Raw genomic sequence first — 17,255 nt, forward strand, 5'->3', positions numbered from 1 at the left:
CTCTCTCCCTCCACTCAAACTTGTCCATACATGCTTCTACTCTCACCCAAAACTCATCTTTCACTCTTGCCACTCGATCCTCTGTTGGAGCATACACACATACAATCGCCCATGCTTGTATACCTACTTTCATCCTCACCCATACAATCCTTGCACCCACTGTTCCATACTCTCTTATATTCTCCTTCCACTTCTTGCTTATTATCAGACAAACTCCCTCTCTTGCCCTCTCATTCTCATTGACTCCCTCACATATACATAAACCATATTCCCATTCTCTCACCCTTTCACCTTTCCATTTACTGAAGTTTCAGTCAATCCACATATATCCACTTTTGCATCCTCAAGCACTTGAACAATCTCTCTCTCTTTCACTTCATCATTCACTCCTCTCACATTCCATGTTCCCACCCTAAGAATGTCCTTTGTCCATTCCTTAGTCGTCAACGTATGGTCCGTCCGGGTCCGAGGCGCTTTATTCACGTTTTTAGTTAGTTCTTTTTACGGGGTGGGGCACTAAAAAAACATATTTTTGCCTGGAGTGATGTTTACTGTAGGTCCTTTAAGCCTCATCACACATCAGTTAGTGTTACCATCTTGCCATCAATACACTCATCTACCTTTTGATCAAGATATGTCCACACCTTTCGCTAACCTCTATATTTATGATGCCCACTCTGCACTAGCCACAGATTTCAAATCCATCAAATGATCACGATGTTCCACATCTTCCATAAACCTCTCCACTGAACCTTAACATAAAAACTGTTCAAGTACTATGATGTAGCTACTATAATAGTCAAAGAATAAAAATTTATTAATGCCTGAAGACTACTATTTATTATACACACTTACGTCTGTGCAGGCCTCAATCTCCTTTTGTCTTTCAGATCTAAATTCATCTGTGTTGTCCTTCTCATATTCCTTTTGACATTTGTTGATAATCAAATTTCTAAATTTGACTTCAGACTTGCCCGAGCTACTGCCATCATTGCCATTTCCTCGCACAGACATTAAAGACAACACCTGACACATCTGTGCATATGTAGATGAGAAACTTTGTTCATCCACAGCCTGGAAAGATATAAAAACTGTTAGTATCAGAGAAAAAGACAATACACATTAACCAATCACATTCTGATAAGTGCTGGAGGAACTTCAGAAAAAGAATGGTGGGCAGCAGAAATCTAGTAGTAGTACTAGTTGTTCCCTAGGCAATCTGGCCGAACAGCCCCGAGCCCCTTAGGAGGGCCACAGCTGAGACCGGGCTTTCCCACAGAGCTCTCAAAGAGTGTATGTTGTGTTGTTGGCGTAGGTGATTGTGTGCAATGCAGTCTTCCATAATGTACTTAATAGTATGGGGTGCTGTGTTGCATCCTGGACAGACATCAGCGACGGAGTCATCCAGCCTCTTCTGGTAGCTTAAGAGGGCTGGATGGTCCCCACATCTCAGCCTGGCCAGGTGGACCCTGTCCTCACGAGGAAGATAGGATTCAGAAGGGTGGATGTCAGGAGGCCGTGCATGCAGCTGTGTGTTGTCTTTAAGTGACTGAATGGAGCGGCGAGTGATCTGAGTGTGGATATGCTTCTGGAAGCTGGTCTGAGGTGGGCGAGGGGAGAGAGATGACAGTATTTGTGTATGGTATCATGTGCTGGGTGTTGTTTTGATGTTCCTTGGTGTGGGTGGATGTGCTGCCATGTACTGTAGTGGATGTTGTGGGTTTGTGGAGGCTGCAGCAAAGAAACTGGGTGCCTCTCATGTCTAGGTGATCCTTGACTTTGAGGACTTTGGTTTCTTAATGTAGGTGGTCTGTGGGTGTAGTAGCTGTGCAGCCTGTGATTATTTTGTTCTGTATGGTCTGTAGAGTGTTGTAGTGTGTTTTGGTGAGGTTAGAAGCCCAGGCAGGGCTTGCATAATTCATTACTGAACATATGTATTGTTTGTATACTGTGGTGGTGGTTTCTTTGTTGTGTCCGAATGTTGTATGGGAAAGTGACCTCAAGGCACTGAGTCTTGGTGTTATTTTATTTTTAAATATTTGTGATGTGTTGTTTAAATAACATTGATGTATTGTATGTTATACCGAGGATTTTGGGTGTGTGTGTGTGTGTGTGGTAGGGGAGTGTTGTTTATAGTGAGTTGTGGAATGTGACTGTGTTCTGCTGTCCAGTTTGTGAGAAGGGTCACTGTAGATTTGGCTGGGGCTATTTTGAGTCTGTTTGTGGTGAACCATTCGTGCAGTGTGTTGAGGTAAGGTTGAATGATGTGTGCAGCTGTGTTTGCATTTTGGTGCATACATGTAAGTGTTATATCATCTGTATAGGAAGCTATGTGTGTCTGTGGTGTGTGGGGTATGGGTACGTCATGCATGTATAGGTTAAAGAGTGTAGGGGACAAAACAGATCCTTGGGGGACGCCATTTGTGAAGTTTCTGATGTTAGAAGACTGACCGGCAAATGTTACGTGTGCACACCTGCCTGCTAAGTAGTTTGCCAGCCATCTTTTTGTGTTATTGTGCATGTTTGTGTTGAGTATTTTGTTTGTGAGGTTGTGGCAGGGGATGGCATCAAAAGCTTTGCTAATGTCTAGTGTGATTAGGATGGTTCAGTGTGATGGCCTAGCTGAATTCATGTCATCAAAAACTCTCTGTGTAAGGTCTGTAAGAAGGGTGTTTGTGGAGTGTAGTGGCCTAAAGCCATGTTGTGACTGGGCTAGGGGAATGTGAGGTGTGACTAGTTGTAGTACCAATCATTCAGTGACTTTAGAGGGGGTGCAGAGGAGTGTGATGGGGCGGTGTGAGGAGGGTAACGTGGGGTCTTTGTTGGGTTTAGGGATAGTGATGATATTGCAATGTTTCCAGATGTTGAGTATTACGTTGTGTGAGTAGCTGTAGTTTGATATGTTGGTGAGTGCATGTATGCCTTGTGGTCCACGGTGTTTAAGGTGAATGTTGCTTATGTTGTCCGGTCCACAGGCAGATGAGTGCTTGAGGTTGTTAATGATGTGCTTCGTCTGGTTGTAAGTGAAAGGTGCATAGTCTGGGTCTGTGGGGAACTGTCTCTTACGTCGGATGATACGTCGGTCTTCGGGATGGGGGTTTAGATGGCTGACTTGTGAAAAGTGATTGATGAGAGTGTTTGCTTGTTGTTTGTTTGAGGGTATGGTGTCTGTTGTTGTGATGGCAGTGTGTGATTGTGTGGTGTTGCTGTTGGAAAGTGTGATGCTGTTTAGTGTTTTGTAGAGTTTGCTGATGTTTGTTTTGTGGTCAAGTGTTTGGAGGTAATTTTTCCAGTTTAGTGTTTGCTGTTCTGATATTTTATTGTTTATTTGAGTGTTGAGTTCTTGTATTTGTTGTACGGTGTCTTGTGTATGGGGTGTTGGGGAGTGTCACAGTGTGTCCCGTTGTCTGATGAGGCCTTGAATTTCTGGTGTGAAGTTGGGGTTGTGTCTCTTTCTGTTGCCTCTAGGGATGTGTCTTTTGTCTGCATTTTGTATAATTGTATTGAAAGTGTGCACAGCGGTGTTGATGTTTGTGACGGGTGTACTGTTTAGTGTTTCGAGATGATGTTCTGTTTCAGTTACAAAGGCCTCCCAGTTGGCTCCCTTATAATTAGTGTATGTGTGTTTGTGGCCAGCTGGGGTGATTCTGGTTTTGGTAGTGATGATGATTGGGAGGTGATCAGAACCTAGGGTTTTGACCACTCTCCATGATGTAGTGGGGGTGAGGTTTGGGGAGCAGAAGGTGATGTCTGGAGATGATGGGAGGAAGAGGGCTTGGTGTGGGATATGGGTATGTTGGTCTAGATTGTTTAGTATGAAAAGGTGGTCTGTCTGGGATTGTAGTACCAGCCCTCTGTCTGTGTCAGGGTTCTTGACATGCAAGGCCGACGACTTGGCGTTGAAATCACCACCCAGGATGATGTTGGGTATGTTAGTGATGTGGTGTATCTGAGGAGAGTAATTGTGTGGTACTGTGGGGGATGATTGGGAGGGAATGTATGTGTTAGCGACTGTTATGTGTGATTTCTTACCAGTGCGTATTATAATTGATTTTATTTCTGTTGTAGTGTCATGTGGGGGGAGAAGTGACTTTGTGTGTGCACTGGTATTTGCGAAGTTGATGGATTTGTGTACCAGGGTGATGAGTCCACCGCCACCGCCGTCGGCCCGGTCTTGTCGAATGGTGGTGAAGTTATGAAATGTCTGTGTTTTCTGTGCTCTGTGTAGTTTTGTTTCTTGTAAGATGGCAATGTGTTTGTTCTGTTGTTTGATGAATTGTGTGAGTTCATGTTTTTTGGTGTTTATGCCATCTACGTTTAATTGAAGGATGTTTATGTTGTGTGTGCGACTGTTGGCTGCTGCAGCATGGGGGGGAGGTGGTGTGGGTGGAGGGGAAGGGGTAGAAGGAGGTTGTGATGGAGGTAAGCGTTGAGGTGGATTAGGATGGGTTGGAATGGGAGGAGCTAGGGGACTGGATGGTGTGGGAAGGGTCGGTGGGTTTGGCTGTGGAGATGTGAAGGAAGTAGGAGTAGGATTGGAAGGGGGGCTGATGGGTGGGGGGAAGGAGCATAAGGAGCAGGTCCAGGTGTCTGTGTAATGTTTTCTGGATGCAAGTGTTGCGCAGGTGTAATGGGTCCAGTTCTTGCAGGAATTGCACTGAACTGAACCCTTTGTTTGTCGACTCGAAGTGATAGGTTTTGAGCACGTTGGACATATGTATTTGTTGGTGGGTGGATTGCTCTCAATGTCCCCGGCTAGAAGAAGTCGCTGAGAAATGACAGCCGGGGAGTCATTTCTCGGTGTAGAAAAAAACGGTGTTGTTGTGTGTGTTGTGTTGGGAGATGTGGTACTTGCCCCGGGCGACCAAAGCCACTCCCAGGTGCTCGAGCCCCGTGAGGGGCTGGGGGGGTTTGCGGTGGTTTGGCCCCCATGCTGTCCTCCTCTTCTCTTCGACAGCCTCTGGGGTGTAGACCCATGATGAAGATGCCACCGCTCCTGGTCCAGCAGAAATGTAATATCAGCCTGCTGTCAACCACTGAGTCTACAGCCAAAACATGATAGGAATTTCAGTGTATGCATTCACAGAGGATTCTTGTTTAATGATAAAAATTAAATCTATGACAGCACATTTTATATATATATTATATATATATATATATATATATATATATATATATATATATATATATATATATATATAGATGTATATAGATATAAATACCAGTATATACATAAACAGCCCAACTCGGATTTACATCTTGAGAGATACCCCAGACTACACTTACCTTTTCAAAAATTAAATCTATGACAGCAGAGAGTCTCTCAGTTGTATTAATTGGCATAGTTTTTACAGTGTCTACTAATTTCTCAAACTTCTCAGGAGTAAGCTTGTTAAGGATGCCTCTCATCACTTTAACGACCTGTAAAGAAAAAATACATATTTCAAGAAAGACTTTAAGTAAAAAACCAACACTCAACCCAAGAGATAAAAACCAACACTCAACCCAAGAGATAAAAATCATCATTTTGTTATATCAGTGTATCATATTGTGCGTGTATTTACCTAGTTGTGATATACAGGAAATGAGCTATGTTTGTGGGGTCCTGTCTCCATGTCTCAACAAGTCAAACTTTCCTTTAAATTCGTTTAAGTTTTCTGGCTGGATGATCTCTTTGTCCAGGCTATTCCACTGGTCAATGCATCTATGTGGAAAATTGTATTTCCTGACATCCTTCATGCAACTTGTCTTTTTCAGTTACTTTCTGTCCTGTTGTTGCTCTCCCTTCCCATACAAACAGACCTCAGTCAAATTTGGCTATTCCCATCATGGCCCTGAACATTGCAATCATGATATCCCTCCCTCATCTTTCTAGGGAAGGCAGACCCAGTTTTTCTAGTCTTTCCTTGTATGATGGATCTGCCAGGCTAAGGACCATCTTGGTTGCTGTTCTTTGTATTCTCTCTATCTATCTATCTATCTATCTATTGCCAGACGCCTCAATCATGTTCGGGGTGGCAACAAACAAATTGCCTCCACGTCGCCCTGTTCCCCGCCATTTCACTGCCCTGCTCCCAACTCACACCCCACTCTCCCATATACCACTCCACTCCATCCTTCCATCTCATCCTCGGCCTCCCCCTCCCTCTCTCCCCCTCCACCTCACTCACATACACTCTCCTCGTCAGTCTTTCACCCTCCATCCTCTCCACATGGCTAAACCACCTCAGTGTGTTCCTCCTAATGCTTCGTATCACATCCACATCCACACCACAATGCTCCTTTATATCCTCATTTGTCAGCCTGTCCCTTCATGTGACTCCACAGGCTCCTCTTAAATAACTCATTTCCACTGCTCTCACTCTTGCCTTGTGTCCTTCCAACAACGTCCAAGCTTCACTTCCATACGTTAGAGTTGGTATCACAATACTGTCATGTAGTAACTTTTTCACTTCCATGCTCACTTCCCTGTTTCTTATCACTGCTTTCAAGGAACCAGCAACCTTTCTTCCTTGTTGTACCCTTTCAAGCACTTCACCCACCAAACCTCCATCCTTACTCATCACACTACCCAAGTACTTAAACGTACTCACATTTTCCAATTCCTCACCATCAGACCTCACTGTACATTCACTGACTCCACCTCTCTCAAAGACCATCACCTTACTCTTCCCTACATTCACCTTTAGATTCCATTTCTTACACACTCTCCCAAACTCATCCACCAAGCCTTGCAGCTCCCCTTCGTCTTCACTCAACAACACAGTATCATCTGCAAACAACAGTACAGGGAGTTTCCAAACACTACCCTCTCTCACCAGGGCCACTCCAACATCCACTACCCTACCTTGTACCTCTTTTATTACCCCATCCATGTACAGATTGAACAACCATGGAGACATGACACATTCCTGTTTCAACCCAACCTTCAAAGAGAAAAATTCACTCAGTTCACCATCCACACGCACTGCAGCCTTAGCACCATCATACATACTCTTCACAGCATTCAGCAACTTCCCATCTACTCCATATATTCTTAATACTTTCCACAATCCTTGTCTATCGACCTTGTCATATGCTTTCTCCATGTCCATGAAAGCAGCATACAACTTCTTTCCCTTCTCTAGAAACTTTTCCACTAAATATCTAAGAATGAATATCTGATCTACACAACCTCTTCCCTTCCTAAGGCCTCCCTGTTCTTCTCCAACTAATACCTCTGTTCTTTCTCTATCTCTGTCAATGAGTATCCTACCATACACTTTTCCCATTATACTGAGAAGACAAATGCCTCTATGATTACCACACACTTCTTTTTCCCCTTTTCCTTTGTACAAGGGAATACTTATACTTGACTTCCAATCCTCCGGGACTCTACCTTCCTCCCTGGCCAATCTGAACATCTTCCACATCCATTTTACTGCTATCTCTCCCCCATGTGTCAACATTTCACCACACACTTCATCAATTCCTGGGGCTTTCCCCAGTTTTACTTTCTTCATTGCTTCCACAACTTCTATCCTACTGATTTCTTACTGTCTTCTCACCTCCCTCCTTCTCCCAGCCACTTATACTCGCATTACTTCCATCCTCTATGTTCAACAATTCCTTTAAGTGTTCTCTCCATCTGCTCACTTTTTCTCCATTCTCCATTAGTAATCTACCATTTTTATCTTTCACTCCCCTGCTAACTTCAATTCCACCCTGTCTTACTCTCTTCGCCTCTTTCCAGAACATTTTCTTACAGTCCCTCCACTTTACACTCAAATTCCTTCCAAATTCCTCATCCACTCTCTTCTTACTCTCTCTTACTAATCTTTTCACCTCTCTCTTCCACCTCTCAACTTCTTCCATGCCCCTTTTTCTCAACCATTCATTGTATGCTTTCTTCTTTTGTGCCACAGCATGTCTCACCTCTTCAGTCCACCACGCTGTTCCTTGCACCCCCCCTCCGTCTTCTCTTCATCCCACACACCACATCACATGCTGCACATATTTCTTCTGTGAATATCCTGCACACACCTTCCACATCCCCCATCTGCTCCAATTCATATTTGCCCAATCGTTCCTCCACTTCTCTCTTATATTCTGCCTTTTCCTCATCCTCTTGCAACCTTTCCACTCTCCTTGCAAATACTCCTTCTTCCCGTCCTTCCCTTCTTCTATTTCTCCACTTTATTTGGATCCTAATTCTGGCCACCACCAAGTAGTGGTCAGAAAGTCCAATCCCCCAACCTCTATAAGCTCTTGCATCTATTACACATCTTCACATCCTTTCATCCACACACACATAATTAATCATTCCCTTCCTTTCATTCAGTACACCACCCACCCTTCTCATCACTCGCCATGTATACCTGTGGATCATTTTCTGCCTGAAGAAGGTATTGGCTATCACCAACCCCCTCCCAGCACAAATGTCCACTAACGCACTGCCATTCTCATCTATCTCAGGCACACCCTACTCACCAACTATTCCACCCACCTTCACATTCCCAACTTTACCATTCATATCACCGATCAAAAACACTCTCTCATTCCTTCCAAACTTTTCCATGCACACTTCCACATTTGTCCAGAACTCTTCTCTCACTCTGCTTGCACGATCTTGCGTTGGCGCATACACGCACACAATCGGCCACATTTGTATTCCAACTTTCAATCTTACCCACATAATCCTTGACCCAACTGATCCATAATCTCTTATGTTCTTCTTCCATCTTTTACAACTATACATACTCCTTCTTTTTCCCTCTCATTCTCACCTACTCCTGCACATATACCCCATCCATATTCCCTTTCTCTCACACTCTCACCTCTCCATTTAGTTTCATTTACTCCACATACATCAACTTTCGCACCCTCAAGCACCTGGACAATCTCCCTCTCTCACCTCATCATTTGCTCCCCTTAAATTCCATGTTGCGATTACCATGTCCTTTGTCCAGTCCTTGGTCGTCATCTTTTGGTCAGTCCTTGTCCGAGGCTTCTTGTTCGTCTTTATAGTTAGTTGTTTTCCGGGGATGGGCACTAACCCTCCGCCGACCCTTTAAGTCACCTTTTACGACAAGCAGGGATACTGGGGGGGTATTCTCTCAATCTTGGTTATATCATTCTTTTTATGTGGAGACCACACTACTGCTGCATATTCCAACCTGGGGCAGATCATAGCCACTATCAGTTTTTCCACCATCTCCTCATCCATGTAATGAAATGCCTTTCTTATATTTATCAAAAGCTTAAAAGTCTCTGACAATCTTCCTGATGTGTTTTTCTGGTGACAAATAATCCTGGACCAACACTCCCAGGAACTTCTCTTCTCTCGTTTTTGTGATTGGTTCCTTTCCTATCGAATAATTCTGTGACAGCCTCTTGCTACTTTTACTTATTTCCAGTATTTTGCACTTTTTTGCGTTGAATTTCATTTCCCATATCTGGCTCCACTCATAAATCCTGCAGCATTTGACAGTCCTCTTCAACTTCTACTCTCCTCATGATCTTTGCATCATCTGCAACAGACTTGCATAAATGTTCATACCGTTCACCATACTGTTTACATAAATCAGGAACATTACGGGTGCTAACGCTGAGCCCTGCAGGACTCCATTTGTTACTTCCCTCCACCCTGATATCTTGTCATTTATTACAATCCTCATCTGTCTGTCTCTTGTGAAGTCTCTCATCCACTCAAAGAGGTTCCTCTTCAGTCCTCCAATGTGATTTCCACATTAGTCTTTTATGGGGTACCTTGTCAAAGGCTTTCTCCAGATCTAAATACACACAATCCACCCAGCTATATCTCTCCTGTAGCAAGTCAATCACCCTTAAGTAGAAGCTCAGTAAATGGAGTGCTTCTGAAAAGCCAAGTATTCTACTAGATGTCACCACCATTGGGACAAACACATTCCCCACGCCGTTTAAGAAGCATATATTTCTTTGTTAAATATCTACAGTGTTGTGTAAGACTGTGAATCACGGTAATGTCATATACCATAATATAAATAATACAAATAGAACACGTACATATATCGTGGCGTGAATTGTTTATCATAAACGGAAATTAAAATATCATTGATGGAATATGATGGCAACCCGCCATTTCAGTGGTCCTATATTATTTAATTTCTGCTACATTTAGTGCAAGTTTGGTTCTTAATACATAGTTTGTTCAGACTGTAAATTACACCTAGTGGGTATCTTCACTCATTCAGTCTCTATGTGGGCAGAAATTTAATGTTGAGTAAACACTAGGACTCAACAGTTTGCTCACTCCCTTCACCCATGCACACAAGACTCGTGTTGCCACGGATTGAGAAGGCCGTAGTGCTGCCCTCTCAGACCCTCCAAAGCAATTACAGTACTTTACTTTACCTAACCTAACCAGACCACAAGTAGTCTAAATTGTATTATTTTAAGCATTAGTCCACGTGCATTTGTTTTGAAAACATATCTCTCATGAAAAAACTTAAACACTGGTCTGTCTTGTGTGCATGCATGAAGGGAGTGAGCAAAATGTTGAGTCCCAGTATTTACTCAACATTAAATTTCTGCCGTAGCACGAGCAGAATAGGGCAGAACTCCCAAGTGGAATGGGAATGCTGGTGATAGGGAGAGCTGGAGCTCCTGTTTCACTAGCTATCTAACCATCCCCCTTTGCTGACCTTTTCAGTGTGACAGTAACATGGAGAGTAGACCAGCATACTCTCCCAAACATTTCCTCTAACTATCTATGCACTACAGCACATGCACTTTATATTTCACACAACGTATCCCGCTACGTTACAGGGGTAGGCGCCAGCAAGGGCATGCGGCCAGAAAACTTTGCCCCCGCTACCTAGTGGCAGATTTCTGAGGGGAGGCGTGGCGGGGGTTCCGCTAGCATAGATCGTGGGTCCAGGGCGAGATGGGGCTCGGGCCTGTGCTAGAGGGTACAGGGCATTGCGGTTCCCAGCCTGCCGCTTCCGCCCAATAGAGAGGGGCCCGAACCTGGGAGTAGTGCCCCAGGAGGCTGCCCTGTCAGTGGGTGTATAATGGCGGGATAGTTCCAGTGACAAAGCGTGCTTTGAGGGTGTCCCTGCAGCTGTCCTGGCAGGATGCCCCGAGGCCACTACCACAGCCACTGGTAAGCTGGTGGGCTAGGGGTCCCAGATCCATTGCCTGGACCTGGGACTGTGCAGTGAGTGAGACCTGTGCTGTGTCTGTTCCCCTTTATTAATACTGAAGATGACAAAACAAAATAAGTTTCAAAGCAAGCCTGAGGACAGTAAATCACCCACGGGGATGAGGGTGGGTTCATGGAATGTGGGAAGTTTGAGGAAGGGCAGGGGAAGTCGTTGAGGCATTCAGTAGGAGGTGGGTGGATGTGGTGTGTTTGCAGGAAGTCCGGTACAGGGGTGGATCAGCCAGAAAGATTGTTGGGAAGGACTGTTGCTATAAATTGTTTTGGCAGGGGGGGACAGATGGATATGGAGGTGTTGGTGTGATGGTTACGGAGAAATGGGTGGAATATGTTATGAATGTTTTGAGAGTAAGCGATAGGATATTGGTAGTGAAAATTCTGATGGGTAGAAAGATAGCTGTGATTATATTGGCATATGCTCCACAGGCAGGATTGGATGAAACAGAGAAAGATGGATTTTGGGATGATTTAATACGTGTAGTGGGTGGTATGCGGGATGATGAGATAGTGATTTTGGGAGGGGACTTAAATGGTCATGTAGGTGAAGCAGCACAAGGTTATGAAGGAGTGCATGGGGGATGTGCATATGGTCTAAGGAATGCAGAAGAGGAAAGGATACTCGAGTTTGGGGAGGCAACGGACATGATTGTGTGCAACACATATTTTAGGAAAAGAGACAGTAGGTTAGTTATGTAGGAGTCTGGGGGAAATAGCAGTCAGATAAATTATTTTCTGGTTAGGAGGGCCGATAGGAGGTTAGTGAGGGATGTTAAAGTTATAGGAAGTGAGGAGTGTGTGCAGCAGCACAAACTATTGATTTGTGATATGGTGCAAACAAGTGATGAAAAAGAGGACTTATGTACCTAGGAGGAAAATATGGAAGCTGAAATACCAAGTAGTAAGGGATGCCTTCTATAGCGAGTTGAGGAGAGTGGTGGCTGAACAGGGAGCTGTAGACAGAGGCGTTAATGAACAGTACAGAGCCCTCAAGAACAATTTCTTGAGAGTTACTGATGTAACATGCGGTTGGACAAGAGGACCACCAAGACATAAAGTAACTTGGTGGTGGGATGAGGGTGTAGAAGCTGCAGTTAAGGAGAAAAGAAGGCTTTTCCGGGAATGGAAGAAGGGTGGTAGCAAAGAGGAATATTTGGCTGCCAAGCGTAGGGCTAGAAGAGAGGTATACAGGGCAAAGTCTGAGTCACAGAGACTATTACTTGATAACCTAAATCACGGGGAAAGTAAAAATATATTTAGGGTGGCAGGTCAAGTGAAGAGGGATAATCGGGATATTATAGGTGAGCAGTGTGTGACGAATGATGAAGGAAGGGTAGTGGTGAACAGTGAGGATATTAAAGATGCATGGAGAAAGCATTATAACCGGTTGTTGAATGAGGAGTTTGACTGGGACAGGGAAAGTTTGGAGCCAGCAGATCCAGTGTCTGGCCCTTGGCCTTTGATTGATACTGCTACTGTGAGTGAGGCAATAGGCAGGATGAAGGTGAGGAAGGGAGCACGTGTGTCTGGGTTGACTGCCGAAATGTTGAAGGCCTCAGGCGATATAGGGGTGAGTTTAGTCACTGACCTGATAAACAGAATTATTTATGAGTGTGTTGTCCCAGATGACTGGCTGAAGAGTGTAATTGTAAATGTGTATAAAGGGAATGGTGATGCCCTAGAAAGAGGAAATGATTGAGGTATAAAGCTTTTAGATCAGATAATGAAGGTAATGGAGAGAGTTTTAGAAGGTATGATTAGAGAAAGAGTGAATATTGATGAGATGCAGTTTGAGTTTATGCCAGGTAGGGGGATCACTGATGCCATATTCATTGTTCGACAGCCTCAGGAAAAATATATTGGTAGGAGAAGGGATCTTTATTTTGTTTTTGTTGATTTGGAAAAAGCCTTTGACAGAGTCCCTAGAGAGGTGGTGAAGTGGGCAATGAGAAAGCTTGGCTTGGAGGAGTGGCTGGTTAGGGTGGTTATGGCTTTGTATGTGGGTGCTCACACCCAGGTAAGAGTGAATGGAGATTTGAGTGATGAGTTTTCCGTGAATGTTGGTGTGCATCAGGGGTCAGTCTTGAGTCCCATGTTGTTTATCATGGTACTTGAAGCCCTTTCACGTGACTTTAGAAACGGACTCCCGTGGGAGTTGTTGTATGCTGATGATTTGGTGCTGATTGCAGAGAACGAAAGGGAGACGGAGGAAAGGTTTAGAAAGTGGAGAGATGGTATGGGGCACAAGGGTTTAACGGTAAATGCAGATAAAACAAAAGTGATGATATCTAGGGTTGGTGGCAGTACTGTCAAAGACGAGGGAGAGTGGCCATATGCAGTTTGCCACAAGGGTGTGGGAAGTAATTCCATCTTGTGCGGTGTGTGTGATAAATGGATGCATAAGAGATGTAGTGGTATCAGAGGCAGACTGCGAGATAATGCTGATTTTACGTGTACGGCGCGTCGTGGTGAGCAGGTGGAGACTGTCAAACGTGAAAGGATTGAACTTTCTGGTGAATCTCTTGAGTGTGTGGAAGAGTTTTGTTATTTGGAAGACATGTTGTGTGCTGGAGGTGGGGCTGGAAGAAGTTCAGGGAGCTCTTGCCTCTCCTGACATTGAGAGGACTCTCCCTACGTGCTAAGGGGTCTTTGTATGCAGCATGTGTTAGGAGTGTAATGCAGTATGGTAGTGAGACCTAGGCAGTGAAGGAGGAAGATATTCACCGGCACAGACGTACAGAAATGAAGATGATTAGGTGGATGTGCAGTGCATCCCTGCGTCCAAGGCCTGGAGGGGCTGTGTTTACGATGGAAGAGTTGAGAGGTAGGATGGGACTGGAGTGTATTGGTGTCATGATGAGGAGAGGTAGAATGAGATGGTTTGGACATGTGGAGAGGATGGGGGATGATAATTGGGTGAGGAAGGTGAGAAGTGTTAATATTGGGGGTGGGGTTATGAGGGGTAGACCGAGAAAGACATGGGACGAGGTCATTAACCCTAGAATGCTTACATTATTATCCTCACAGTACTGCTTTCGCCGGGGGAATTTTTTTTTTCGACATTTTCTTTCAGTTTAGTCTATTTTAGTCTCTGTTCACTTTAGTCTCTTTGATATAATCATACACTAATTATACACCTGAAAAAAAAAATTAATTAATTAAAAAAAAAAAAAAATGTAACACAAATGCTTTTGTCGGGTAAAAAACACTTAATCCACATTATACCTGTGAAACACCTTTTTTATCAAGTTAGACTCTTTTAGATTGTTTTCACCCTTTAGTCTCTTTGATTTAATGAGAAACTAATTATACACCTGGAAAAAAAAGAAAACACAAAAATAAAAAAAATGTAACACATGCTTTTGTCAGGTAAAAAACACTTTAAACCCAAATATCATAGTGATAAATGCGAGATGAAACTAGGTAGGGGGTAAGGTGGATTGAAGGTATAGGGAAGGACAGCTCCAAAGCTCTTATCATAACAAAATAGCAAATAAATAAATCGCCTAACAGGGAAATTAACCCGACGTAAGCATTCTAGGGTTAAGTGTGACCTCAGGGTTAAGGGACTAAACAGAGAGGCTGCAATGGATTGTGCAGCGTGGAGAGCCGCCATTAGGTGACCAATGCCGACACATGCAAGCATGTTGGAGCCTTTAAAAACGAAAAAACCAAATAGAGACTGAATGAGTCAAGATACCCACTAGGTGTAATTTACAGTCTGAACAAACTATGTATTAAGAACCAAACTTGCACTAAATGTAGCAGAAGTTAAATAATATAGGACCACTGAAATGGCGGGTTGCCATCACATGCCATCAATGATATTTTAATTTCCGTTTATGATAAATATAAACAATTCATGCTACGATATATATACGTGTTCTATTTGTATCATTTATATTACGGTATATGACATTACCATGGTCCACAGTTTCACACAACAGTGTAGATATTTAACAAAGAAAAATATGCTTTTTAAACAGCGCGGGGACTGTGTTTGTCCCAATGTTGGTGACATCTACCAGAATACTAGCTTTGAAAGCACCCCATTAAAGACACATGACCTCCCAGTTCTGACTTCAAACTGACTTTCTGCCAAAATGTCCACCTCCTAGAGATATTTTATCCATCTGTCTTTCAAGATTCTCTCACACAATTTTGCAACCATGCTGGCCAGGGACACTGGTCTATAATTCAGAGGTTCTTCCTTATTCCCTGCTTTGTAATTTGGTACCACATTGGCCCTCTTCCATTCAAGAGGCACTTTTCCTTTTTCCAGAGAACATACAAATAAACCGTGAATCTTATGCACTATCTGATCTCTGTATTCCTTCAGTACCCAATTAGAGATTCCGTCCGGTCCTGGGGCTTTCCTTACATCGTGAGTTCAAAGTAATTTATGCACTTCCTGCACTTCCACTTTTATATCTTTTATCACTACATTTCTAGTCACTCCTTCCCCTTCCACAAAATCACTTGCTTTAGTGAAAACCAATTGGATGCATTTGTTCATTATTTCAGCTTGCATTACCGCACCTATATAGACCTCTCCTTCTACTTTCAGTGTGTTGATTCCTTCCTTTTGTTTCAATTTGGCATTAACAAACCTATAAAACAATAGTTTAGGTTCTTCCCTACATTTGTCAATTACAGTATACCTTTTTCAAAGTTCCTTTCTTCCTCGCTATGTACTCCTGTATTTTAATTTCTAGGTCTTTTGTATTCATCCTTTTTTCTATCATTATCTCTCTTTCTCCATTTGTTCCTTGCCATATCCCTTTCTTTCTTTGCTGTCATACACCTTCTGTTAAACCAATCCTTTTTCCTTATCTCTTTCTCACTTGCTCTTGGCACATATTTTTCCACATCTGAATTACAGAGGTCTAGAAAGATATCCCACTTCTTCTGCATCTCTCGTTTTTCTGAATTTTCTCCAATCCGCATTTTCAAAAAATTTCCTCAGTCCTTCAAAGTTTGTTTTCCCAAAATTGCATCTTCCCAGCCTATAAAGCTCATTTCTTGGCACCAGGTTCCTTTCTATCATTTGAAACCCAATAACCACATGATCGCATTTTCCTATAGGACACAGATACTTCAAAGATTCAATTATGTCAGGTTCTTTGGTTAGCTGTAAATCTAGTCTTGTTGGTATGTCACCACCTCTAAATCTTGTCTCTTCTTTGACCCACTGGGTCATTACATTATTCACTGCTATATTTAACAGTGTACTACCCCACGAGTCTTCACTATCTCCAGTCTCACTCCTCCCAGTTCACCTCTTCACAATTAAAATCACTCATCAGGATTATGTTATTGCTTTTCTCAGTTACTTTCTGTAGGTATCTGACCATGTCTGACAACATCACCTGGTATTGATCCTCATCCCATGCCCTTGTCTTAGGGTTAACATATACTACTGTGAGGTTTCTCTTCCCTTTCCCTCTAGTTTTTAATCCTATATTTATCACTTGAACCCTACCCTCTCCCAGTTCCACATTATGCACATTTATGCTGTTCTTCACTGCTATCATCACTCCTCCTCCCATTTTTTCTTTTCTGTCTCTTCTCCATAGTTTGTATTTACCATCTCCCATATGGATATAAATATCCTCTCTTAACTTGGTCTCTACAAAGCAAATAATAACTGGCTCACCCTCAAGAAATCGTTGATTTCTAACCTTGTCGAGACTAAACCATCTACAATAGTATATGTCACTTTCAAACTTTTTGCATTGTTTTTTATTCCCTCCTTCTCTCTCCCTCTGCACAACTTCCTCAATTTCTGATCCATAACTCTCCAACAGAACTCTGTCTTCTCTTCCTCTGTTCGCTGGTCATTATTTTCCTTATAGCTTCCTTACTAGCTCCTTTATTTTAGCTCTTTCTTCTTCATTTGCATCTCTTCTTACCCAAACATTCTTGAACCCCTCCTTTTCAGCTAGTTTCCATGTCTTGTTAATGATTTCATTTATTGTGACCTGAGACTGAAACTTAACTTCCAGTGGCCTTGCCCCTCCTTCCTCGTACCTTTCCTGCCTCAACACCTCTTCAGTATCTTCTTGAGCTTCGTTGTCAC

General features: G+C 43.1%; 1 protein-coding gene across 1 annotated transcript in view; it reads right to left on the reverse strand.

The window, feature by feature from the left end:
• Nucleotides 1-1,035, reverse strand: part of LOC145418617 (eukaryotic translation initiation factor 4 gamma 3-like) — a 65,921-nt gene extending 64,886 nt beyond the window's left edge. Inside the window, exon 1 of the mRNA XM_080286983.1 lies at nt 856-1,035. Coding sequence (XP_080143109.1) covers nt 856-1,035 — 180 coding nt within the window. The remainder of the gene's footprint in view (nt 1-855) is intronic.
• Between the last annotated feature and the right edge of the window lie 16,220 nt (nt 1,036-17,255).

The sequence above is a fragment of the Coenobita brevimanus genome, chromosome 115 (genome assembly GCF_032717465.1).
Source record: "Coenobita brevimanus isolate Jiangsu-jjx chromosome 115, ASM3271746v2, whole genome shotgun sequence".
NCBI classification, from domain to species: domain Eukaryota; kingdom Metazoa; phylum Arthropoda; class Malacostraca; order Decapoda; family Coenobitidae; genus Coenobita; species Coenobita brevimanus.